The 27338-nt window shown below is 34.9% G+C and overlaps 2 protein-coding genes across 2 annotated transcripts; one reads left to right on the top strand and one right to left on the bottom strand.

Moving 5' to 3' along the window:
• LOC18773337 lies at positions 433-1338 on the top strand. The gene has a single exon (XM_007205873.2). The coding sequence runs from the start codon at positions 520-522 to the stop codon at positions 1117-1119; it is 600 nt and encodes a 199-aa protein (XP_007205935.1). The 5' UTR covers positions 433-519; the 3' UTR covers positions 1120-1338.
• Positions 1723-11723, bottom strand: LOC18773508 (LMBR1 domain-containing protein 2 homolog A). Its single transcript, XM_007206360.2, has 14 exons — positions 11388-11723; positions 10692-10768; positions 10003-10161; positions 9037-9250; positions 6459-6545; positions 6217-6356; positions 5321-5401; positions 5076-5140; positions 4529-4701; positions 4049-4179; positions 3878-3962; positions 3102-3315; positions 2813-2913; positions 1723-2624 (listed from the first exon to the last, which is right to left on the bottom strand). Exons 1-14 carry the CDS (start codon positions 11553-11555, stop codon positions 2121-2123), a joined length of 2199 nt encoding a protein of 732 aa, XP_007206422.1. The 5' UTR covers positions 11556-11723; the 3' UTR covers positions 1723-2120.

Here is a 27338-nt window from a genome sequence, read left to right as displayed (position 1 = left end):
GCTTGATGGAGGATATCATTTTCGGCCTCATTTTTTCATGAAGCATGGACTATTTTTTCTAACTTGAAGTTACCAAACATAAGAAACGAAATGACTTTTTAATCCCAAGCTTCTTTTACCGTCAACCAAACACTTTCGAAGAAATAACGACTCCTAGCAAGTAAAAAGTCAAGTAGTGTTGTTGTCATGAAACTAGTTCCCACGTGTGGGCTGTGATATTGATGACAGCACCTAGCTGTAATGGTAGAGGGGAGAGCCGAGTCGTAATTAATTATAATTTATAACTCTAATAAAAATGAACCTTCGTAAGAAAAGTCTACGTGCGTGTGTGCGTCGTGTCTTAATGTAAACAAACCAATGAAGTAACCAGTAAGCAACCAAATCCTGTACTCTCTCTCTCTCTCTCTCTCTCTCTTTCTCTCTCTCTCTCTCTATATATATATATATATATATAAAAGCTCACAGAAGCTCAAATCAAGCGGCAAATTCATAAGAAATATATTCAGAGAAAAAGAAAAGATGGGTTGGTCTGAATCAGGGAGAGGATGCAATAAGCACCAGCTGTTTGGAGGCGACGACATGATGATGAAGCAATATTCATCGCCAGGTGTTTGTTCATCTTGTCTTAGTGAGAGGCTCTCTGAGCTCTATGCCCCCTCCTCAACTTTCTTCAGTGAGAGACTTGCTCGTACTGTTTCTTCTCCCCGTAATCAATCTAATTCCTCGTCTTCTTCTGTTTCCTCCTCCGCCGGCTCTCCTCCTGTTAATAATTATTATTATTCTACAAGCTTCAGCGGCCGAGGCCCTCAGCGTCGTCATCGGCGTCATGCTTCGGAAATATTGGGTTCGTTTTCTTTCATGACAAGGAGTAGCACGAGTACTGGTGGTGGGTATGGCCGCGGCGGCCATGATGATTATGATGATGGGGTGATGAAGAAGAGCAGATCGGTCGCCGCGGTTGTTTCGAAGACAAATCATCATCGTTTCGGAGATCAGAAGGCTAGTAGTGGTGGTGGGAAGCAGAAGAAGAAAAAAAGAGGGTTTTGGTCGAAGCTGCTTCGGACAACGGGGAGCAAAACCAAGGAGGTTTTGAAGCACTCAAAGAGTAGTCTAGGATAAATATTTTTATTTATTATTTTGTATGTCTTTCTGTACCACAAGTAACAAGTTAGGATGTGAAGTTTGTAATTTGATTAAGTAATCAATCGTGATAAGGTCTTGCTTGTTCATATTAACTAATTGCTGGTTATGGATTGATTTGAGTTTATGCCAAATTTAATCCATATTGGATGCCAAATTCAAATGTTGCATAAAATAAATTTTGCAGAATATTTGTGATGATATAATGTTTTACAAGTTAGACTGCAGTTGACATCCTTACCCTTTTTTGCCCCCTTGCATCAAAATTTCTCCGAAGTTTCACAACAATTGTGATTGGGAAATTTGACACTTTGACTTGAGAAGGCCTTTTTGTTTGACCACGTGCACGACGTGTTTTGATATATTATTCTTTGGTCTCATCCAGTTAATTGATTTGAATTGATATGGAAGTTGCATGGCTTGAATTGTTTTTATATGATTGTGATTTGCTTCTTCGACTAAAATTTCAAACAAACTGTTGAAGCTCATCTGTTAAACGTTCCCTTAAAATAATCATCCTCACTGGGTGAAGCATTCTTAACAGATATCATCACAACAAGCTCTATGAAAGAATGTCAAACATGTCAAATGAAAATGAGTTGAATCTGGAACTGGTAATTTTTTGAGAGTCGGCCACTAGGTTACATTGCAGAGGAGAAACAAAATGGTGACATTCTTTTACAAATACACGTATAATTCAAATACAAACATGAGTCCCCAACTCACTTTCTTTTTTTTTTTTTTTTTACAGGTAACTGAAATTTTCCTATCTTTCCTGTCAAATTGTCTAGAGTCTTCCAACTAGACGTATGTAGTTTCGGTATCGCAAAATATCTTCCCAGGCTGGACTAATCTTTGCGGTCAAAATCGTAGCAAGCAAATGGTATCAGCCCTCACCGCATGAGCTATACATTTTATGGGCTTAATATTCCCAATTCTAGAATGGTAACAAGTTCATTACCTAAAACAGATTATAAACATTATCTGCTAGGACCAGACTTTCCCTCCGTGCCATCTTCATCCTCGTCAACATAGCTCACATGATCTACAGACGGCCGTTTCAATCTCTGAAATATCTCGTCGAGGGACTCATTAGAAGAAGCACGAGATAGGTCTATAGTATCTTGAACTTGGCGTATGGGAATAAATTTTTTGGCTGCTATGTTTGCCTTGAAATTTTGGAAACCATTTTTCATTGATTCCCACTTTGAGGACAAGCCAGTAGGTGATCCTCCTGCTGTGTTATCAGGGTTAGAGTTGTCTCCATCAAGCAAGGAGACCTTGGCAGCAGAAATATTCTTCTCCACCGGATTTGTGTTGAAAGATGCTTGTCTGCTCTGTTCTCTAATGGCAGCATACTTGTTGCTGATGGCTTCTTTACTTGAGCTATATCTGCGATCTTCTTTCGAAGATTTTGAGGGAGTTCCATTGGCCCCCTCAGCGCTTAGACTGCTTGTTGCTTTCATTTCAACAAGAGTCCTATCCTGAAATTCCACCATTATTAGGAAATGATCTATTATCCAATATACCAGCAGAGCATGAAGAAGAAAAAAGAACCAAAAAAAAACAAACAAACAAACAAACTAGAAAAGAAAATCAGAGATTAGGATGGATACAGTATGACAGATAATTTATTCAGCAAATCTAAGCAGTATGCTAAATGTTAGTGTACCATGTTGCTGCTGCCAGTCTCAACATCCGTGCTGTTGAAATTCCTAGCTAATGGGATAACATGTTCACCGACTTTGAGACCTTGTTCAATCCATGATCGCTCTGAAAAAACAATGACAATTAAGTTCAAGCACATCTCTTTATTTATATGCGCTCACAAAACCTGTGGTTTTGAAATTTGTAATAAAAAAGAGTATGTAAAGGATCTGTGATATTCACAGATGGCTCGTGCCAAGTGAATAGTAGTAGTCTAAGCCTTCTAAAAAAAGAAGATCACGAAATATGCTTACCCTTTTGTAAGATAATTAACCCAGACGGATCAAAACCATCCATATCGTCAACCTCGGTTTGAAATCTAAATCGTTTCCATCTCCCAAAAAAATTAATTATGCGGTCAAAAAAGTTGCTAGCAACCAACAGGGTGTACACAACCATGATAAGTGGATAGATTCTGTTAAACTCACTCCCAAAGAAAGGGACAGCTTGATCAATGTTTCCCATTCGCTGCAATTCACATTCACAAAGGTAAAATAGTGAAAATCATTAATTGGAGGGAGGAGGGAAGTTCTACAGTTAAACATACCAGCCAAAACTAAGAACAGAAAACAATAATATTAGATGATATGAAATGCCAAACCGAAAAACTACACTGGGAAAAAAAAAACATTATAGCAATGTTTGAAAAGGAATTTACAGTTAATGAGAAATTTTTTTTTTTTCCGTCAATAATCTACAATTGAAGAGAAAAACCCAAAACAGGAAAAGAAAGGGGGGAAAAAAAAGATTTTACTGAAGAAAGTTAGAAAAATCATCACACTAGTAAAAGAACCAAATCCGCATGCTACCCGATATTAATTTTCTTTTTGGTTACAGTTGCCCAAGAGTATTTAGATTTATACTAAAATCATGAAGAAAAAAATTGTTTGAAAAGCTTTTAAATTGGCTTCCGCTACAAGAATCCCATGTAACTATAAATAGAAAGAACTATTAACACATTCCATTTTACTTTCAGCTAGGGTAAGATATAGATCAGTAAGAGGACAGATGAGATGGATGAGATAAATACCTTTTCAAATATAGTTTTATGTTCACCAAGACGAATGAGATTGAGAAAGTTGTATGAAACTGGAGGAGCATAACGAGCGACCATCCTGGAAGATATGAAAGAAATGGAGCGTGAGTAATTTTGTAACAAAAGACAAGTTGGTTAATAGCTAGAATTAAGATCAAAACTTACGAGCATATCATAAGCAAGTTGACTGAACTTGTTTGCCTGGGCGTTAATGAGTAAAACATCAACATACCGATTTTGAACAAGGAGTAATATGTGCAGATGCACATATACATCAAAGGAACAAAGGCAAATACCTGGGGTAAAGTTGAGTCAACAAATTTACATCAGCAACCAGTAGAGTAATAAAAAGAAAGTAAGAGCATGCCTTCAAATATGGAGACCCATTTACATAAAAAGATCAATGCACATCTAATCATTTATATGTGCAACTATTCACAGTGATGTGGACTCATATGGATCCAATGAACATAATGCAGATAGCTTTGTTCAATTTTTCCTTTTAAACAATATGTTGGCGTCAGCAATAAAACCTGGGTGAGAAATATCAACCTTCACAAACTGACACAGCTTTTCCCCATACACCGATTGCACAATGCCCAAAAAACATAAAGACTACAACTTACTAAAATAACTATGACCCACCTGCACAAGAACTTCTTGCTTAGAAACAGAATTTATGAGAATTGAAAAGAGAGATAGGTCAACTCGAGGAAGCAGAGTTGCCTCTGCTAAAAGAATAGCAGCAGAAATTATCCCAAGTATGATAGCCAAAAGTTTTTCAACTTCTTTTCTTAGTATGCAGCGCCAAAAGAATTCTGCAAAGGGCAAGAATTAATTTTCATGTCAGTTTAGGTCTCAACTTTTAATATTCAAAGAAAATCAAGCTACAATCTAAAATTAAAGTTTAATTACCAACACTATAACATTGAGTTTTGTGAAGCCATATATAAATTAAGACATCATGCTCATATTTCCTCAGTACAATAATACATTATGTGTCTATCTAAAGTGTGCTTTTATAGGCCAATAGAAGACAAAGTAAAGTGTTGTCTTCAGATTCGATTTAGGTGAAAGCATACAGGCCCCTCAATGCAACTAAACAAAACAACCTGACATTTATAGGACAGAAGTGCAAATTGCCAAGTACTCAAAATTTCAATACAAGTGAATTTATAGATCTGAATTTTACCTATTGTATCAAGGATAGATCCTAATCTGCCAGTTCGAGAAGGTCTGAAGGTTGAAACATATTTCCTGAAATGGTATAATGTAGTTAAAAGGTGAAGACAAACATTTTTTTTAATGGGAAAGAGGGGCGGAGAGAGAGAAGAGGAGGAGGAGGGGGCGGGCTAGATATGTATGTGTGTATACATACAAATAAACATGTAAGGACTGGAATAAGAATGATGGAGAATGGCAGAATCAAAGGCTTACCATCCAGTAGAATTCCGGCGTTCGTAATTTTTTATAGTATCTTCAAGTTCAAGGGCCTCCATAACATAGGTCATATACTCACTGCAAAACTAATCGTAAATTTTAGATACTACAAACCAAACCATCATAATTACAAACCCAGAAAAATACTAAATGTGAAGGTGAAAATAGTATTTCAATGTGGATCCCATAATCATAATCAAAACTTAAATCCCAAAGTATTATTAGAAAAATCATATACGTTTAGTTGACACAGTAAACAGTAATCAGTCTATATAAATTACCAGTAATAAGCAATTATATAGACTGATTCCATGAACGTACATCCAACAGAAAACAGTACACAAACGTTCATTTACTTCTCAATTTATAACACAAAACTTCAACATGGAAGCATTAACAACAGAGCAGCACTAGAAAGGATAAATTAGAGAAAACAAAAATTTCTTCCCTTAGTTAGCAACCTCATTGATTAGGCATTGCAGCATAGACTGAATTAAAATGAATAAAATGATTCAAACAAATAGTTTTACCATTAATTTAGAACTAAATCAAGGCAAAAGTTAAGTTGTAATACAATATATGTTCACACAAACTGACACACATAAGAAAGTTATGTTCTAATATTATATGCAAATAACACACATTTTTAAAGGTCAACTAGGAGGATAAACCATAGAGTATTATTCAAGCATCAACAAATACCCATCTAAAGGGAATTTGCAACCTATGGTAGCATGTAGTTCCTGATCACTTAAAAAGATAATCCAGAGCCAAGACCACAGATACAGAAAATACAAAATGCCTACAGCGCAAATAATATTTGGGCACGAGTAAATGCAAAAGAATTTCAGTGAATAGATCATATAGGTAATGCATTCAACTAAGAAGTTTACCTTTTATACCGGTAATACTCTTCCCGGGCACCTCGAAGATGACGCCTAAGCGTTGCCATTGATTTTTCATCAGTATCATAGTCCATATCGTTTTCACCTAATCGGCCCCCTTGGGGTTTGAAGGATGGATCCTCCTTGAACTGGTATAAGAGAAGATTCAACATATTACCAAGAGAACCATTACAGAACTAGTTAAGATCAATTATTTTTAATTTCAATTCTTTAAATCAGTAAACAAATACCATTTGAGCTAACAAATTGTCTATAATATCCATGTAGGGTCTCAAAGGATCACGCTTGGACATCTGAGTGGATGTTGCTTGGGCGACCTAATGAAGAAACCAACAAGTATAAATAAAAATAAATAATACATAAAACAAGTTAGATACAAGTACAACCATACTGTGAGACAAGGATGAAAATATCGGCGATACAGATATTATCGGGGCCTTAAATTTATGGATATTTCGGGGGATATATCGATGTCGTTTTAGGTATCGGGGAAAATTGACAAAAAAGACAGATATTGGCTTAAAAACACGGAATTTTGAAGTGAAACTTTCATAGATATTAAGCACATTATCAATGAATGTATTGAACAAATAAAATTCAAAATATACTAAGTATAAGATATGCATATGATGAAATCTACGTGTATATAATGTGCGATGAAAATCCTGAAAATAAATACAATTAGACTTAACACAACAAAGACAACATTATTCAAACATAACCCAACCCAACCGATTAATACATAACCCAACATTATTTTACAAGAGTTAGACTTAATGATAAAGGAAATGAGAGATGAAAGATTAGGTGAAAAATAAAATCAAACACACAAGAAACCGACCAACCAGAGAGAGGAGAGGAAGAGCCAAAGATAGTCAAAATGACTGAGGAGAGAAGAAAGGAGAAGCTACTAAGTATTAGAGCTTGGTTTTTGACATTGATTCAGTGGCTGGGACCTATGATTACTTTCAAAACTGAAGACAAATTTCTGGTTTATTTGTCTGGTATCGGGAAATATCGGTAAATATCGAGGATATCGGGGATTATCGGGGATATATCGCCAATAAGGGGGAAGAAAGAGGCTTACCCCTCTGTATCTGTATCGACACCTAAAAAAAGGGATACATCGGGATATCGGCCGATATTTTCATCCTTGCTGTGAGAAAGTGCAAAAGATAGTTCATGCTTGGTAGATGTAGAAGAAAAAAGGCAATGAAGATCATTCGAGTTTATAAGAAACATGATACAAATAAATTCAAATAACTTTTCAGAAGTGAAGTAACCAAATACACACAGCCACAAAGGAAACAAGGCAAACCATGCAGCTTGTTTCCAAGTAAAGCACAAAGTCATTATCAATATTGCATACATTCCCTGTGGTCATAGAGACATCATATGCTGGACATTTGAGCTCACACGTTGCATGTCACTGTAAGTAACAACATACCCACTTCCTCCTCTCCCCCAACCCCAATCTGAAAACGATCTTAAATAATCAGGTGGTGATTTTTCATGACTAAAGACTGACCGTGCCCCATTAAAAACCAACCCAACCCAACCCACCAAAAGTGGGGTCATGTTGAGTTGGAAATTGGGTTTAGTAAAACTTAAACTTCAAAACAAATTCTAAATGGCCCAAAATATTACAAACTTAGTAGGCCTAAAAAAAATGCATGGCAAACACAAGCTCAAGCCAATTTTCTAGAACTGAGAGCCTTTGAGAGAGATTTACACGACATTGATCAAGAAAATAAAAGGTTGAGTCTTCGTTTTTTAGGTGATGTGTTATCTGCTTAAAATTTGGCATTCAAAAAATGAGAACAAGATATCCCAGGAGAGGAAGAGAATAGTTCGGCAAAGGGAAAGTTTGAGCATAAGCAAAGTTACAGAGGAACAGTTCTGCCTTTCTCACCACCTCTTCCCAGCCCAAATGTCTCTCGTCTCGGTATGTTCCTTAAGGCAGAAACGAAGTTACAGAGATAAAGACAACTTGCAGTCATTTTCTTATCATTCTTTTAAATAGATTAAACATGTCACATCACACGTCAAATTGATTGGACTGATAAATTGATACCTCTTTCTTTTCCTCGTTTTGGGAAAAAAATTCCTGGCCACCAATCTTTATAGGGTCGTGTGCTCTCTTATCTCAGTCTACTTCAAGAACAAGCGTATAAAAGATGGATCACTGTGTTTGCCACACAAGTTTCATTCCAGGCAATTATTTTAATTCTTTGCATCTTATGTTATTTGATTATGGGAGTGATTAATCAATGTAGAATGATTGGAAAAATGAAAAGCTACAGTCTGCTGCAAAGAAAAACAAAAGGCCAAGCACTTGGCCAAGTCAGCTTTGGAAGAAATTCAAAAAGATTATTTGAATTTGGTCATTCGCATTATGTACAATATTATCAGAAAAACAAGTTTAGCACAATGGTTGATGCACTTGTGTTAATGCAACATGTGGTGATTCAAATACTGACCGAATATGAACACCTCAAAATTTTACAACTTCATTCAAATTGGGTGGAGTTGGAACTTTTGGGTCAAGAAGTATTTAAAACAACACTGAACCTGTTTTATCAGGTTGAAATGGAATTGACTCGATTTCATCCAAAAATGGAAAGAAAACTGGGTCAGGTTGGCCGAAAAAATGCCTACCATCATACTTAGATCCAAGTTACAACAAGATAAACAAACAATGAACACCAATCAGAATTTCAGAATGGACATGCAGATAGAGAAATTTTGTGCACCTTAGAAAACAAAACATGGATATCTTAAAATTGGAAATTGAAAGAGAATACTTACCACAATAGCATTTGAAAGATCTTGATGAGCGTCATCAAGTTTCACAGCCATTTTGGCAATTTTATGAGAAAGAACTTTTTGGCGGATAGTCCAATCTGAATTTTTCCAAAGGCCCTTAGGGATTTCACTCAAACCAAATCCAAGAAGAAATGCACCTGTAACAAGTCCAAAAGTATTCGAGCAGCCCATGGCAAATCCTAGAACACCTCCACCCCTGTTATTTAAGCAAAAAAACAAAAGGAAAAAAATGAGGAATGAATAGAATAGCTCAATAGCCAGGGCAAAACATAAAGTAAAAAGAATGAGCCCCTGTTAGACTGGTAGTGATACATCATCTTCCTAGCCTTCTCTACTGTGCCCATACTTAAACAGTGATGTAAGCATCCAACCTAACCAATTGGCAATTGGTGGAGAGGGCCCAAAATCTTTTAAGCTCTCATGTTAGACTTCCATCTTTGTGAGATACTCTCAAGACCTTTTTCACATCTAATTGCACTTCAATTTCATCTATTGTAGCAAGAAATGATTATTTCAAAGGTTATTGGGAACAAAGAAAGACAAACCCCCCCCCCCCCCGCCCCGAACACAAAGGTAGGGATCATATGGGAAGACACAAAAACAAAGATCAGCACGAAACTGCCAAATCTCTGAAATTCATTCATGCATGCGAAAGACTGGGAATTAGAGCCTGGCAATGCTTTCACGCATGCTAAACACACACGGACATGTCTTGAATGTGTCAGTCCAAAGTGTGTTCTTACGTTAGACTGCGACCACATCTAATTGCTTTTATTATGCAGCATCCACTGTTTATGATCAAATCTTTATCGCATAACAGGGAGGCAGTGCCACTCAAAATAAGAATATAACAACTTATGTAATATCTCTGGACTCCTTGAAGGCAAACCTAAGAAGATACTAATATCCACATAAATATAAATCATCTTTGCAAGAGAAGGAACAAACCAATTCTTGTGCATCATGATGAGAAGAACCAGTCCAAAAAGGCCAATAGCTCCCAGAATTAGATAGAAAAGTAAGTTAACATGTACACTAGTCTTCAATCTCTCTGTCACAGTGAAGTCTCCAGCATCTTCAAAACCCTGAATAAGGGGCACCACAGTCCTGCTTAGAGATAACTTAGAAATATGAGGAGAAGATTTACAAGTTAGCTGTAAACCCATTTATATCTACATCACATTAATTTTATATCCAATCAAGGGTAAATTGGAAAGGGCAGATAAACATATAATCATCATTTCACTAAAAACTTAGAAATGGCGCAGCATTAATACTTCAAAACTCATTAAACAAACTCAACAAAACGGTATAATGTTCACTAAGATTCCTATTTTATATATAAATATCTTCTCAAATAGAAAAACACCAGTCTGGATGGATAGAACAATTAAAAACAGAAAAGTCATTTAATGGAACTTATTCGACCAAATTTTGTTGAGCAATTGCATGCATATTACATGACTCCAATGACTAAAAATAAAGGCCTTGACGGTAATGTTAATTACCAAACTAAGATAGAGGATGATAACAGTCGGATGATATAATAACTGGAAATCTTGACATTCATGTGACGCAGCTATATACAAATATAGAAGGGGCAACTAAAAGAGTCCATGAAGTTCCATGTTGCTTACCAAGTTAGTAAAAATGTACTCCAATATGACCAGCTCCAAAAGAATGAGATTCCTCCACTCTCAATATGATTTACCGTCTGCAAATGTAATAAAAGAAAAGAATCGGAAACAATCGTGAAACCAGTAATTGTTGCATGGACAAATGATTATGAACATAACAACTGGAGCTAGTAAATAAACACAAAAGATAGTCTTACAGCTGATAAACATGGAATTGGTACGTCAAAACAAACAATTGTCATATTGTATCCAATCAAAGAAACCAGTTGTTCTTTTATGCCATATAAACAGAGCATTACATTATTTCAATGTTAAGAGATTAGATGCATGCCATTAACATAAAATTTAAATCCATTTTCGGCTTACTTTCTTGTTCAAACCCAATGATACAATTTTTAACTGAAATAAAATCAGCTACCCAAATCGCCAATAATAGTGGTTTTGCATTATCAGAGAAAAAAATCCCAAAAAAAATTTGGTGAGCACAACTGAGCAGCAGAGAAAATGTCCCGGTACAAGTAAACAACCAGTTGCAAAAGTTTCTAACAATGCACCCATGAGAGAAACTGAAACAGATTACATTCTTTAAAAACTTTTTTAATTCAAAACAAAAAAAAAACCCTAATCGAATCAAATTCACACAACCATAAACTGAAAGAAATGGCAAAAATTGTTGAACTTGCAAATGAAAAGTACCGTCCAGATGTCAGCGGGCACAATGACGATGATGGAGAGAGAACAGAACCAGGTGTACCCAACGGTGAGCAAAACATAGCGAGGGACCTCCGGGCCTGCGAAGTACTTGAGCGTAAAAAGGACCATGCCCAAGGTCAGGGGCAACGAGATCAGGTAGAAGACCCACATCTCTCGGTCTATCTAAAAAATACGCAGTTTTGAAACGGGTCAAGCGGATCCGACGACCCGATCGCTGCAAATGGGAAGTTCGGTGAGCCACCGGGTTTGGCTTGCGCTCCGTGGCATGCGCTCAGAGAACGTTGTTGTTGTTGTTCTAGTCGGAGGTCGGAGAAAGACTTGAGAGAAACGTGTAAACGTGTAATTATAAGCGTTTTATTGGTTTTGGGCTTTTTCGGGCTTTTTGTAGGGGCCAAGAGACAAAGCGAGACAAACGAGTTTTGTATGAAGAATTGAGAGATGTTATGTTTTCGTCCACAATCCAGGTCCGGATTTTAGAGATTTGAGAGAGTTTTACACATGCATCTTAGAGCATGTCCACCCCAAAAGGCTAAGGCTAAGGCAAAGACAAGGCAAAAGCTGCTACTATTCATGTGAATAGTGGCAACCTTGCCTTTTTTAGATCCACCCCAAAAGGCTAGGGCAAGGGCAAGAAAAAAAAAGAAAGAATATGCAACAAAATATCAACAATTTAGAAATGCAAGAAAAAAATAAATATGGAAGAAAATATAAACAATTTACAAATGCAAGAAAAAAATTATTACAATTTACAAATATTGGAAGGAGAAGAGTTTGTATGAGGATTTGGTGTGGAAATGAAATAAAATTGTTATGTATTTATAGGGAAAACATTCATAATTTTTTGGTATTTTTTTCGATTTTTTCGAATTTTTTTTGCTCGCTGATGTCAGCGCCTTCGAGCTGAAGCTCAGGCAAGATCTGCCATTGGGCTTGCCCGGGCTGCTTTTCCTGCGTTGGAGTCCAAACCCCACTTAGTGGGCCTCTTGCCCTAGCAAAATGGGCTGCGGTGGAGGCGGCCTTAGGGGTATATTCAATTAGGATTTTAAAAGATTATTTTGGACTAAATAAATTATGTGGTATTTAATTAAGATTTTTAACTAATCTAAATAAATTTTGTGGTAATCCATTAAGACTATTAAGATTTTTAAAAGAGAGTTGCTAAATCTAGTGGTATTCAATCAAGACTTTAGACAAGTAACAATAAGTTTTATGGTATTCAAAAAGTTGCTAATTTCGAAGGATTGTTTTAAATTTGAAATTGTGTGGGACTTTTTAGTATGAGGTATAAATATTAAACCCTATTTCAAATCCCACCCTAACCCATTAGATTTCAATTGAGATTTTTTTTCTTCTTGCTTTGTAGCTTGGATCGAGACAAGGGTCCTGTGTGAGGATATTGAACCCAGTTTTGAACAGAAAGGCGATTTCCATTATGGCTACTAGTAGATACGTAAGTCCAATAACTTTCAAAATCTGAACCAATCTTTGCCTGGTTAGAGAGTAGAAGGTGTCGAATTTGTCCAATTTGGCCCTCCTCATCCCCTATCTTATGAAAAATAAAAATTCCAGAAGATAGGGGTGTACAAGATCCAATCCAATCCAATTTTAATCGGTTTCGAAAATTTGCGGATTGGATGGGATCCGTAATTTTCAAAACCAACATGATTGGATCGGATAACGGATAACGGATTTGCTTATTCGAATCCAATCGAATCCAATCTAGTTAGTTTTATACTTATTTTGCTCTTGTAGGTATTTGTCGTTGAAAATGTTATGAATATTTTAAGTCATTTAATGGAGTTATGTTTAATATATTATATAATCAAAACAATTTTCTCTAATATTTCATTTATATTTTATATTTATTTCTATTAATATGTTTGATTATATTAAACATAAGGATATTATCAAAAACCGATCATCCAATCCAATCCAATTCAATCCAATATCAATTAGATCAGATCAGATTGGATTTAAACATCTAATATGATTGAATCGGAGTGAAAAAATCATAATCCAATCTATATTGGGTCGAATACGGATTGACTAAATTGTATTGATTTCGAACCAACGTACACCCCTACCAGAAGAGCATACCTACAATAAACATGGGTTAAGTTTTGGGTTTGGAGGCTGGTTTTAGAGCTCAAATCTAATTGAGCCCTTAAATCTATATGTATGCCAAATTTTCAAACTCTAATCCCATTTATATGCCAACTGTTAATATTAATTTCTGTTGGAAACGTTATCCTGGACACTGTTGGCGAGTCCTTACTTAGTTAGGATTTTGGTTCCTTACTATGTTAGGATTTTAGTTACTTACTATTTATCTAGTCATATTATAATTGAGATTTATTTCCTATTGTAATTTATATTTATTTCCTATTGTAATTTAGATATATTTCCTATTTTATTTAGGGTTAACACATCTTTGTACTTGTATAAATACCTCTATATTGGAGAAGAATAATAATATGAGCATATATGAGCATAATTGAATATTTGCCCTACTTTGTTTGACATGGTATAGGAGCCTGGTTGCTAATCCTTGAGATCCTTTGACAAATTGAGAGTCGTTGGCGTTCCTCATTCCTAACCCATCATGGGAGTGACACCGCTACTCATCTATTCCGCTGCAATTCATCTACCTATCTGCCATGGTTGATTCTTCTACATCTGAGCGTCCGACGACCCCTTCTCTTCAGAGGGAAAGGGGGAGTGAAGAGAAGTTGTCTCTGCAATAATGGAAGTATTTGTCATTGTTATTGCTGCTAATTACTATGTCCTTTGCTGGTGCCAATACCGTTGCTCGTCCCTGTTATGTCTCTTACTGGGGACAATGTTATTGCTCTTGCCTATTATGACTTTTGTTGGGGACAATGTTGATTACTGTTGATGATGCTTGTTATGTCCCTGCCTTGTTGCTTTTGCTGGTTCCAATGCCTTGTATTACTGTTGTTTGGTACCAGTATTGTTGTTCCTGCATTTGCTAGTGTGTTTCTGTTGTGGTCGATGTTGCCACCGTTAATGTTGCTTTTGCTTGCTTCGCTTTCCGTTGATGTGGTCATTGTCGTTGTTGTTGCTGTGGCCTTGCCCCTTGCCTTTGCTTCTGCCGTGCTCACCGGGTTTCTGTGTTCTGCTTTATCTATTGCCGTGCTCACATGATTTCTGTGTTATGCTTTATCTGTTGCCGTACTCACAGAGTTTCTGTGTTCTGTCTTATGTATTGCCGTGCTCTGTGTTTTGCCTTATCTACTGCCGTGCTCACAGGGTTTCTGTGTTCTACCTTACCTATTGCCGTGCTCACAGGGTTTCTATGTTATGTTATGTGCCCTATTTTTTAGGGTTTGCTCTTGTTTCCGCTGCGAACTTTGCTTTAGTTTGTCACTTGTTTCACTCTTGGTTGACTAAAAGACCTTCTCTACAATTGGTGCTTCTCAAGTATGGTGTTCTGTGACTCGCTTGTCAAGTTGGACCTACGAAATATCTTTGCCCAACTTGAGAGGGAGTGTTGGCGAGTCCTTACTTAGTTAGGATTTTGGTTCCTTACTATGTTAAGATTTTAGTTACTTACCATTTATCTAGTCATATTATAATTGAGATTTATTTCCTATTGTAATTTATATTTATTTTCTATTGTAATTTAGATATATTTTTTATTTTATTTAGGGTTAACACATCTTTGTACTTGTATAAATACCTCCATATTGGAGAAGAATAATAATATGAGCATATATGAGCATAATTGAATATTTGCCCTACTTTGTTTGACAGGCACTAAGAAAGCTCTTGAGTGCTATAACATTGCTCAAACTCTAATCCCATATATATGCCAATTGTTCTATTTATAAACCTGATAAATCATTTCTGATTACCTACTCATTATTTTTTTTTCTAGCTATTTTGATCACCTACTCATCGCTAGCAACTATGTTCTCTTACTCATCATTTTTTTGCTAGAAATGAGTAGGTAATCGAAATTGCTTATACATATGATGAGTGGCTTAATTTTACTTATATACAATTATGTAAAGATATATCCAAGGCTTATCCTGAACAGTCTAAGGCCCAGAGCCAAATTCTAAATTATGCCCCTCTATAGACACACTCAACAATAAATACGTAATTTTTTAAAAGAAAAGGAAGAACACTTTTGGGCTTAAACAATATCTTACATTCATTTGAATCCCAGTAAATAATTTAAAAGAATATAGCATATAATTTCTCCAAATATTAAGACTAAAGATAAGAATTCACAAACCAAACATCCAAAAGGTACAAAAATAAATTGTATACACAATAAAGAAGCTGTGAAATGCATGTAGAACTAGAAAAAAGTGAAAAAGAAAGGGCAACTCACAAAATATATAGAAAAAAAAGGATAAAGCATGGATACAAAATTTCTTTAATTTCTATTAATCATCCTCTATGATTATTATTTATATCAAAATCTCCAATGCTTACCAGAACCAAGATCAACAAAAAAGTGAAAATCAAGAATAGATAAAATTAAAAATAAAAAAAAATTAAAAAGATGGAGGGTGAATTACCAACTTCATTAAGGTATGAACTTCAGTATATGTATGTTTCTTCTACGACTATTTCACTAATTACTAAGTTGATGATGAAACAAACATATTTGAATTTTAAAAAAAAAAAAAAAAAGAGGAGAACATAGTTAACTGGTTATGACAAAGGAGACATGTCTTTTAGTATTGCACGATACACCTATTTTTTGAGTCAAAATAAATATTTTTTTTTCATTAGAATATCCTCCTTTTACATACCTTTTTTTAGATCAAAATATCCTTATTTACATTTTGATTTGGAAGCCCAGAACAAACTACCCTCTCTCTCTCTCTCTCTCTCTCTCTCTCTCTCTCTCTCTCTCGCATATTTCTTCTATTCCTTCTTTTTCTTCTTCTTCTTCATTCCCCTATGTCTAGTTACTAGCATCAACTTGCACCAGCTTGAGCTTCACTTTCTTTGCTTATTGCTGCATCTCTTTCTTCTTCATACCATCTCTCACTGGCTTGTTGTTTATGTCAAAAGAAATGGTATGGGTATAAGAACATTCCTTCTACTTGCCTTTCTTGGAAAGTTGGAAGAGGGAGGTGAGATTATCTTCAGAGGAAATGAAGAACTTCTTGCATAATAGTGCTGCATGAGTGGCCTCATTGAGGTTCTCCTCAGCAATAAATTGTTCAGTTTTTGTCTCTTCGTAATTTGAGATGGCGATTTAGGATGAAAATATCTTTTTTCTTTTTTTTCCTAAGTATAGGGGTGGTGATAAGGCTAGCTAAAACACCTACCTATCGCAAGAAATTTTGGTCACCTACTCATAATGTTTTTGCTTATGATGAATAGGTGATCAAAATTTCATATATCTAATGTCGGCCCTTTCTTAGGGGGCACAAAAAAAAACTCATATATTTACGAGAGAAAAAAAAACCTAAATTAATGTTGCATTAAGGGCTCGTTTGGTACGTCGGACTGTTCTGACTAATAGTATTAATTTATTCCGGAGAGTACTGACTATTTATCCATAATATTATAAGGCGTTTGGTGCTGTTCCGGATAAATAATTTGACTAAGTTATACTGTGTTTGGTGATGTTTCAGATAACATCATATCAGACTATTTATAAATAAAAAAATATAAATTTTTTTTTGATAATTTTAATGGAAATTGAGATTCAAATGACACAAATTTTTTTTGGTAAGATTCATATGACAATATTTGTTTTTCAATTGTTTTTGCCAAGATTTTTTTTCATATAACCCATTATCATAATTGTAGTATCTCATAAAAATTCCAACATACTCGCATACGTTAATAAAAACAGTACCAAATAATGTATAATTCAAAGTGATCACATATTAAGGTAATAAGAGCAAAAGAGAAAGTTGTTCATAAACCAAACTACATCAAAGAGGGAATCACAACTCCCTCGCCTCAAGTAAGAGAAGAACAAATGCTTTTCTCATAGCACCATCCACTGTCAGGAATGTTTTTTTTATCATTTGCTTTCTCCAAAATTAGCCGTAGTGCCTTAATTTGGTCATTAATAGACAAGTCCATCTTTGCTTTTCTAATAACAATTGACAAAGAAAAAAAAAAGGTTCCTAGAATTCAGTTTCATACATTTTTAATTTTATAATTTTGCTCTCCTAGTCGTCAGGTATGTATGTATTCAACTAAACTACCAATACTAGCACAGTTGTTTATTTTTGGACGAAAATTGGCAATACTCTGTTTAATACCAACAATCTAAATATTCCCACAATGTTGAATCACTATATCACATACAAAGAAAACATTCGATTAAAAAAAATACCAACAAAAAAAAATTTCATAACCTAATTTCTACTAAAAATTTGAAATATATAAAGCATATTGGAGAGAGTATGAAAAAAGAGAGAAAGTGAGCGATGAATACCTGGAGAAGAGTGAAGAAAATAACATGTGGAGAAGATAGTAGAGAACAACCCTAGGGAGAAGAAGATGAAAAGAGCATCTGATTTTTTTTGTAGAACTCGTGTTCTTTTTCCCTAGCCGTATAATTAAGCGTGTATTATCTAAACCGGGGTGTGTGGGTTGTATTAGTTAGTCAGGTAAGGAGAGTATTAAAAGCCCAACCCGTATAAAATAGTCGGGTAATTAAATAATACAAGTTGACACCAAACACCTGACATAGACTATTTACTCCTATCCAGAGTCTAATACGGTGTACCAAACGAGCCCTAAGTGTGTCTCACAAAACAAAATGACATTTTACACTACTCTGGCTCTGCAAGCTTCACTTTCTTTGCTTTTTGCTGCATCTCTTTCTTCTCCATAACATCTCTCATCCTCTTGTTATTTATGTCAAAAGAAATGGTGTGGGTTACATAATTTTTCTTCCACTTGCCTTTCTTGGTAAGTTGGAATAGGGAGATGAGATCATCTTTACAGGAAATGAAAAAATTCTTGCATGACAATGCTACATGTGTGGCCTCATTGAGGTTCTCCTCAGCAATAAGTTGTTCAGTTTTTGCCAAAATGTAATTTGAGAGAGCGATTTGGGATGAAAATCTCTTCTTCTTCTTTTTTTCGAGGTAAATGGGTGGTGAGAAAACTAGCTAAAACACCTACCTATTGCAAAAAAAAAATTGGTCACATACTCATCTCAAGCAATTTTTGTCACCTACTCATAAATTTTTTACTAACGATGAATAGGTGATCAAAATTGCATATATCTAAGGTCGGCCTTTTCTTAGGTCGAGTAGGACAGGAGCCCAGGTCCCAACAAGTAAGGGGGCAAAAAAAAAAATCTCATGTGTTTTGGAGAAAAAAAATGAGGGAAAAGGTACTTTAATGTTACATTAAGGGTCGGTTTGGCATTGCTGTGCTGTAAAAATAATCGCTATCAGATTTGCTGTGAGAGAAATCAGCTGTGAAGAAAAGCAGTTTGGTATTTGGTAAACTTTTTGTTAAAAGTGTTGTTGGTACTGATTCCCGCATAATCAGAAAATGATTTCCGCATAATCACTAAACCCAGCGCCTCTTCGAAACTGATTCCTTCATAATCAAAAAATAAAAGCACATTATTAGTTGTTTTCCCTTATAGCTTTCTCTCACAACAATTTTTAACAATAAGTGATTTTCTCATAGTTTACCAAACGGGTTGGGCTTCCCAAATTTTTTTTAAAATCACTTATCACCCCAAAATAAGCAATGTCAAACGGGCATTAAGGGCCTGTTCGTTTACATTTTAAAGGCTCATTTTCGTTTTTAAAAAAACAGAAACAAAGCAAAAACGTGTTCGATGAATAAAAATACAAAACATTGAAAACATTTTCATAAAATGAGACCAACTTCACGTTTACTTCTACAAAACATAAAAAAGATGTTTTTGTTCTCCCAGAAAACAAACGCTCAAAACACACTGCTTCTCCTCAATCTCTCTCAATTTTCTCTCCCTATCAGACTAAAAATCGTTCTTCTCTCCTCCTCGCTCACCCTTCTCTTCTCTCCCCCTTTCTTGACCACTCTTCTCTCTGGCTTGGCTCACTCCTCTCTTTGGCGACAGTCTCTCTTCCCCTCTTCACCACTAAGGCTTTTTGTTCTCTCCGATTGCTCCATCGCCACAGACCACATGAAGGTTGTTCTAAAAATAATTGTTGTATTATGTAAATTAGGTTTCTTATACATCTAAAAATTATTGGGAAGAAGAAGAAGAGGAGCGACGCAGACCTCACATTAACTGAGGTAATTCCTCGGTTTTCTTCTCATTGGTGCTTCATTATTTATTTGGGCAATTCAGCTTTATAATTTTCTCAATTGGGTTCCTTCTTGTGCTTAATTTTGGGATCTTTGATAATGATTTTCATAGTTTCGAGTTGGGTTTTGTATATGGTGGTCTATTATTCAATGTGCTTAATTTTGGGATCTTTGATAATGATTTTCATAGTTTTGAGTTGGGTTTTATTTATGGTGGTCTGTTATTCAGTTTACTTTTGGAAGAAGCTTAAGCAATAGTAGAAGCAGAAGAACAACGACAAAAACCTCACATTGACTGAGGTAATTCCTCTGTTTTCTTCTCTTTGGTGCTTCATTATTCATTTGGGCAATTCAGCTTTGTAATTTTCTCAAATGGGTTCTTTTTTGTTCTTAATTTTGGGATCTTTGATAATGGTTTTCATAATTTCGAGTTGGATTTTGTAAGTGGTGGTCTGTTATTCAGTTTACTTTTGGAAGATTGCTCATTTATAGTTATAAACTTGTCATGTTGTCTGGGGTGGACTAGAATGCATGAATCTTGGTGGGTTGTCATTATCTGTTGTAGATCGTTTCAGATTTGTACAACCACATCTAATGGAGCCATTCCATCATTTGTATCAAGTTCTCCTCCCTAAAAAACAAATGAAAGCATCGTTATACTCATCTACATATGTTGGAAAAGCTTCTTAATAAGTAGAAACGCCACTAAAAACTGTACATGATTCACATTTAGGGTCAGAATAATTGATTTGATTTGTTCTGTCACCTGCTCCAGTTCTCTCTCTATAAACTCAGCTTGCTCATACCTATAATTGAAATCAGAACAGTGATAAAAGAGGAACTTTTATATGCACTTTTGTGTTTTGTGTCTGTGTATGTGTGTGATAGAGAGAGAGAGAGAGAGAGAGAGAGAGAGAGAGAGAGAGAGAGAGAGAGAGAGAGAGAGAAAAAGAGAGCATAGTTGAACCAAATTAATGTCCACAAAATATAGCCTAACAATCAACAAACTAATCCCATAAACCAATAATAATTGGCTAGTTCATGTTCCCTACACTCCACGCCAAGTCACCAAACTCAATTGAGTGGAAACATCCTTCACAATTTGATTTAAGGATAGGTGACACCAAAATGTTCATATTTTTTTATGCGAAAAATGTATCACTGGAGCAGGGAAAAGAGATGTTTTCATATTGAATTTGTCTTATTTATTTATTTATTTAAAGGATATGTTTTCTTATTCGTAAATATGTGATTCATATATGTGGTGATGATATGTGTGATGTTCTGAAATGCAATAAATTATTGGATTGTCTTAATTGTTTTTTCTTTACAAGGATATGGCTCCTAAGAATGTTGATGGTGAGAAAAAGGTACAATGGCCTTCCAAACATGAAGAGTTTTTTATATACATATATTGCATAATCATGTGAAGAATGGTGACTTGCAAGCATCAACCTTTAAAACGAAAGTTTGGTCTGAAATAAGTGAAGAGTTGTTAACAAAATGGGGAAAAAAAAATCCACTGTTAAGCAACTTAAGTCTAAGTTTAATAGGTTGTGAATTGCACATCGTGAGTTCTCGGACCTAATTGAGCATACTGGATTTGGGTGGGATCCTAATGCTAACACAGTCACTGCCTCAGAGGATGTTTGGGCTAGTTACATTAAGGTATACCAACCCTTTATTTAAGTTTTTTTTTTCACTTCACTTCATATAATTAAGTGAATTGCTTATGATGTTTGAGTATAATATTTGTCATGGTTTGAAGAGTAAGCCAAGAGCAAAGCAATATCGCACTCACGGTTTAGTGCACTATCAGCTTTTAGAGGAGATATTCAACACCACTACTGCAACCGGTCAGTTGCGTTATGCCTCTAATCAACTTCCTCCTAACTCAGATGAGGAGCATGAGTTAGAAAATAATTTCCTTAACACTGGTGTTCATATTGATGTTGACTTGGATGATGATGGTGTTAACTTGGAAACTGATCATGGTAAAGGAAAAAGAAAGAGTGTAACTGCTACCCCACCCGAGCGTTGTCCAAAGAAATGGCATAAAATAGAATCCTATTTGGAGGTTTGCAGTGAAGTTATGAGTCAAAGATTGCAAACAATTCAAAAGGAAAAGAGTGTTGAGGCATCTAGCACCTCCAATGAGATGTATTCTATTGAAGAATGCATCGGAATTGTTGAAGAAATATGAGATATTGATAATGATACATTCAACAAGATGCTAGAAAAAATTGTGCTTATTGAATGGAGAAAAATATTTGTTACAATGTCGGATGCTAGGAGGAGAGTTTGGTTAGCTAGTCTTTAGGAATATTAGTATGATTGTTGTTTCTCTTTAGTTGAGATTATGAATTTCTTTTATATGTTTTTTAGTTTATGAATTTCTTTGATATGTTATGGATTATGTGTTATTTGAGTTTATGAATATCTTTGATATGTTATTATATTATTAATGGATAGTCCTTGTGTTCTTTTATTTTTGAATAGTATGGTTGTGGATATGTTATTATTGTTTCAATGTTAGTGACGATTACTTAATTTGAATATTTGAATGTATTAGAAATGTCTACTAGTAATGGAGACAATAACTCATAGAGTGATTCACATATGGAAGAACTTGAAGAAATGACACATTATATGCTAATATGTATGAATATTTATGAATATTGGCAATCATGTATTGATAGGACTCCTTGCCGTAATTCAATTTTATCGGGGCATGAATATGTTCAAGAGTTGTTAAATGGAAATCCGGATAGAATTTATGACTCATTTCGCATGGACAAACATGTATTTTTAAGGTTATGTCAAACTCTTGAGACTTTAGATCTTTTACACTATGATAGACATGTGGGTTTTCAAGAAGCAGTTCATATTTTCTTATTTATAGTTTCTCATAATATTCGTATGCGAGTTGAGGCTGAGCGTTTTCAACGATCAAAAGACACAATTCACAGACAATTTAAGCATGTGTTGACAGCTTTATGTGGATTATCACCATGTATTATATGCCCAAGTAGTAAAGGGGAAACACCGCCCGAAATTTTGAATAACCCAAAGTATTATCCTTATTTTGAGGTGAGGAAATTTTTTTATTTATTTTGCAATTGATCACATGATACTATATATATCATTAAGTTATTTTTATTATTTAGCATAGTAACTTTTCACTATATTGTAGAAGTGTATTGGTACAATTGACGGGACACATGTTGCTGCTTGGGCACCAGCACAAAAACAAACCTCATACCATGGTAGAAAGGTTCTTATTACTCAAAATGTTATGTGTGCATGCTCTTTCGGTATGATGTTCACATTTGTTTACACCGGATGGGAAGGGACTGCAAATGATTCTAGAATGTTCACAGATGCAGTTTTGAGGCCAGAGAATGAATTTCCTTTTCCAGAGGAAGGTATGAATAAATATAGAAAATTAAATTGAAATTATTACTAATATTATTATCACATCAAAATAATGAATTAATTAACATGATATTATTATGTTGTGGATGCTGGATATACAAATATATTTGGATTCTTGGCACCTTACCGAGGTGAAAGATATCATTTGCGTGATTATAGGGGACCGCGCCGAGCACCAAGAGGTCCTATAGAATTATTCAATTATAGGCATTCTTCATTACATAATATAATTTAGCGGTTTTTTGGTGTGTTGAAAGCTCGTTTTCCAATTTTCAAATTGATGCCCAATTATCTTCCACATAGGCAACGACGTATCCCTATTGCATGTTGTGTGTTACATAATTTTATCCAAAGAGAAGCACGTCGTGATAGGCTGTTCGAAGAGTTTCAAGTAGATGACATCATTGTTGAGGGTGAAGATATGGCTACACCAAATTTAGATATGTCTCCAGAAAATATTGCACAAATGACCAACATTAGAGATAAGATTGCACAAGATTTGTGGCGTGATTTCACCCAAGACTCTTGATTATATTATTGTAATTTTTAATTTTTAATTTTTAATTTTTGTGTGGCAATGAACAAGCTTTTGTAATATTTGGTCTAAAAGCCAATGAATGTTTCAATCGACTAATTTAAACTCAGCCAAATGCATAGATATATCACTTTTTCTTAAATCTAACTTAATCCAAGCTCTTTAGTTTTAGTAAAATAGGTCAAATGAGAAAAACATGTTTGATGTGCAAAATAAAAAAGGAGTTGGACTAATTACATACATAAATGTGTGAAAATGTTAGTTTAAAAAATAAAATAAAATCCTCCTATCGAACGCATATTCACTATTTTTGTCATTTTCACATATTACTGCCAGATGCGTTTTCACTATTTTTGTTCTTCGAAAATAGTTTTCAACTAAGCTACTAGACGGGTTTTTGTTCTCTGAAAATGCATTTTCATTTTCTCGTTTTCATTCTAAGAAAACATTCTCTAAAAATACTCTCTAAAAACATTACCAGACGGGCCCTAAGTGTGTCTAGCAAAATGAAATGACATTTTATGTTGCTCTAGCTCTACGAGCTTCACTTTCTTTGCTTTTTATTGCATCTCATTCTTCTCCATAGCATCTTTCAACCTCTTGTTGTTTATGTCAAAAGAAATGGTGTGGGTTCCATAACCTCTTCCTTTCACTTGCCTTTCTTGGCAAGTTGGAAGAGAGAGGTGAGATCATCTCAAGAGGAAATGAAAAACTTCTTGCATGACAGTGTTGCATGTGTGGCCTCATTAAGGTTCTCCTCAGCAATAAGTTGTTCAATTTTTGCCTCTCTGTAATTATAGATGGCGATTTGAGATGAAAATCTCTTCTCTTTTTTTAGGTAAAATGGTGGTAAGACGGCTAACTAAAACACCTACCCATTACAAGAAATTTTGGTCACCTACTCATAACTTTTTTTTGCTAACAATAAATAGGTGATCAAAATTGCATATATCTAGGGTCGGCCCTTGTCTAGGTCAAGTAGGGCAAGAGCACATGTCCTAACAAGTGAGCAAAAAAAAAACTCATATATTTAGGAGGAAAAAAAAACCTAAATGAGGGAAGAGGTACTTTAATGTTGCATTAAGTGTGTCTCACAAAATGAAATGACAATTTATGCTAGTTTGGCTCTGCTAGCTTCACTTTCTTTGCTTGTTGATGCATCTCTTTCTTTTTCATAGCATCTTTCAACCTCTTATTGTTTATGTCAAAAGAAATTGTGTGGGTAACAGAATCTTCCTTCCGCTTGCTTTCTTTGCAAGTTAGAAAAGGTAAGTGAGATCATCTTTAGATGAAATGAAATTTTTCTTGCATGATAATGGTGCATGTGTGGCCTTATTGAGGTTCTCCTCAGCAATAAGTTGTTCAGTTTTTGCCTCTCGTATAACATGTAGAACATATATATGAAATTATGAGATTTATAAATTAAAAATTTTAAAAATGTGCAACATGTAGGCAAAACCCATGCTCATCCTTCATTCCTCCCCATTCCCCAATGATTAGAGTATATCATTTTTAATCTTGGTGCTTATATATAGTACTATAAATATAAATATTTTTGTTGTTTTGCTTGGTGGATATTTTTAGGTGAATATTCTTGTTATTGTTTGTTGAATGTTTAATAAATATTATATGATGTTGGATGAATATTTTTATTGATATTGCTCCATTTATATTATTTGACGTTGGATGAATATTACTCTTCATGTGATTAAACTTGAAATATTATTGTTTTTGTTTGAATTATTATTATTCCGCAAATGAATATTTGAGCTGCATTACATATGGACCATAAATATAGTTGTGTTGGGTCTGTGTGTAGTTTGAGGTATATATAAGGGGCGAAAGAATGCCTTAGATATATATGAGTAAAAAATGTGGAATATATTCAGGTGACGAGAGTAGAGCTTGAATAGATTTCGGTGATGGGAGCAGGACCTTTAATGAAAAGTGAAAAGTTGAGAAATGTGTAAACAAAGGAAAAATGGGGTAAGGGACGGATGGACACTAATTTATATTTTATGGTATTTGGAGCCACAGTGATAAATGCATAGTATGAGATATTCAGGTTTGGTGCCTTAAAGTATGAATTAGTCGGTTTACAAATTCTTATCAAAATCATTTATGTACAAACAATTACAAATGAAAGGTTTTTCTTTTTTACATTTTTCTGACAATATGCATAACTTATTTACCTTGTAATTGTTTGATGCATGCCAAGTTGATTAGCGGTGTTAGCTGGCTTTGAGGAAGGTGTTTTAGTATCCTGTTGAGCATTAAAATGCTCACACCCTAATAGATGAGGCAGGTTTCAACACAAATCCCAAGGAATAAGAAGTTCCACCAGAGGACTAGACCAGTCTTGTTAGTTGTTGTTTGTATAATTATTAAGAAATAAATTGTTGGAATGTTACTCTAATGGGTATATCTATTTTCGAGCTACAGCGATTCTGACTTTGTATTATTAATTAAGTTTATAATATTATTGGCTCTATTTCTATCATATCAAAGTTAAAGGAATTTTGTTTCTATAACGATAGTATGGTTCGTACCCTAATTCGGAGATCATCTTTATTTTTGAATCGGGGCATGACAAGTTGGTATCAAAGCTTTAGATTAGAAAGATATTACAAAGAGCCTTAAGATTTAGTGCCTAATTTAGAACTTAGCGTCTTAAACTAGTTTATAACATTTGGGATAAATAGACTTAGATCCTTCATAGCCTTTAAGTCAAAAAAAAGTTTTCCTTAAAAGAGTTATATTTTGAAGTAAATAGAATATACGAAAAATGGCACTATTTATTTATTTATTTAACTATTTTGATTGGATACTAACCTCTAAAAGAACAAAAAAATTCTTAACAGAAACAAATGGATCCCATTCAGGGAGAAGATGAGTATAGGGGTTACGAGGTAGGACCTGAAGGAGCAGTCCCTTTGGACTTGGCCACATACTTTGATCAAGTTGATTAGCAGGGGAGAGAGTTACTTTTACATGAGATTAGGTTTGCCATGTTGACTAGGCCATACCTTGCTCTCGAGACACAGAGACAGATAGTTAAGCATAAGATGAGGACTTTTGAGATGAGTGTAATGGTTGGTCATCAGTTTGTTATGACCGATGTGACTTTAGACCTTCTGTATCAAACTGTGGTTGCTGAGTTTGCTGAGGAGCAGGCAGCACTTGATCTAGAGATAGCCGCAGCCAGTGATGATACCAGAGGGTGAGATGCCAACTAAGCTCGTGTATGATGGACCTCATACTCCTCCATCTTATGTGAACTCCAATTCTGAGGAGCATACCTAGCTGCATGTTGTGTATTTAGGCAATAGTATGATCTGACTCTAGGAGGCTAGCTCTTTAATACCCATTTTTGGCAATACTTGGGTATTTTGGTCACTTTCGGAAAGTTGTGAACAGTTGGGAATAGGGTTGGGGTATAAGAAAAGGTTGTAAGGAAGGAAGGAAACTTTCAGAACTATTTTGTATAATTATGACTTGATGTATAATTATTACAGTCCATGCATCTTTATATTATTATGGTGTTTGATTATCCTTTATAAATGTCGTGCAACTAAAATCTTGTTTATTTGCTTATACTATTTGAACTTCTTGATTTTAAATTTGAATTTCTAAAGTTATTTTGTTTTAACATATTTTGAATGTTGGTTTAAATTATGTCATAGCAAGTATTAACCAACTTA

Source organism: Prunus persica, chromosome G6 (genome assembly GCF_000346465.2).
Source record: "Prunus persica cultivar Lovell chromosome G6, Prunus_persica_NCBIv2, whole genome shotgun sequence".
Lineage (NCBI taxonomy): Eukaryota > Viridiplantae > Streptophyta > Magnoliopsida > Rosales > Rosaceae > Prunus > Prunus persica.
This window is presented reverse-complemented; position numbering and strand designations above follow the sequence as displayed.

What these genes read in the sequence shown, in the direction of transcription:
- LOC18773337 (XM_007205873.2), top strand. Translation starts at nt 520, where the DNA reads ATGGGTTGGTCTGAATCAGGGAGAGGATGCAATAAGCACCAGCTGTTT.
- LOC18773508 (XM_007206360.2), bottom strand. Translation starts at nt 11,555, where the DNA reads ATGTGGGTCTTCTACCTGATCTCGTTGCCCCTGACCTTGGGCATGGTC. An exon ending in ACAATTTGTTAGCTCAAATG is followed by an intron (nt 6,357 to 6,458) that starts GTATTTGTTTAC and finishes CTCTTATACCAG; the next exon opens with TTCAAGGAGGATCCATCCTT. An exon ending in GTTAATTATCTTACAAAAGG is followed by an intron (nt 2,914 to 3,101) that starts GTAAGCATATTT and finishes TTGTTTTTTCAG; the next exon opens with AGCGATCATGGATTGAACAA.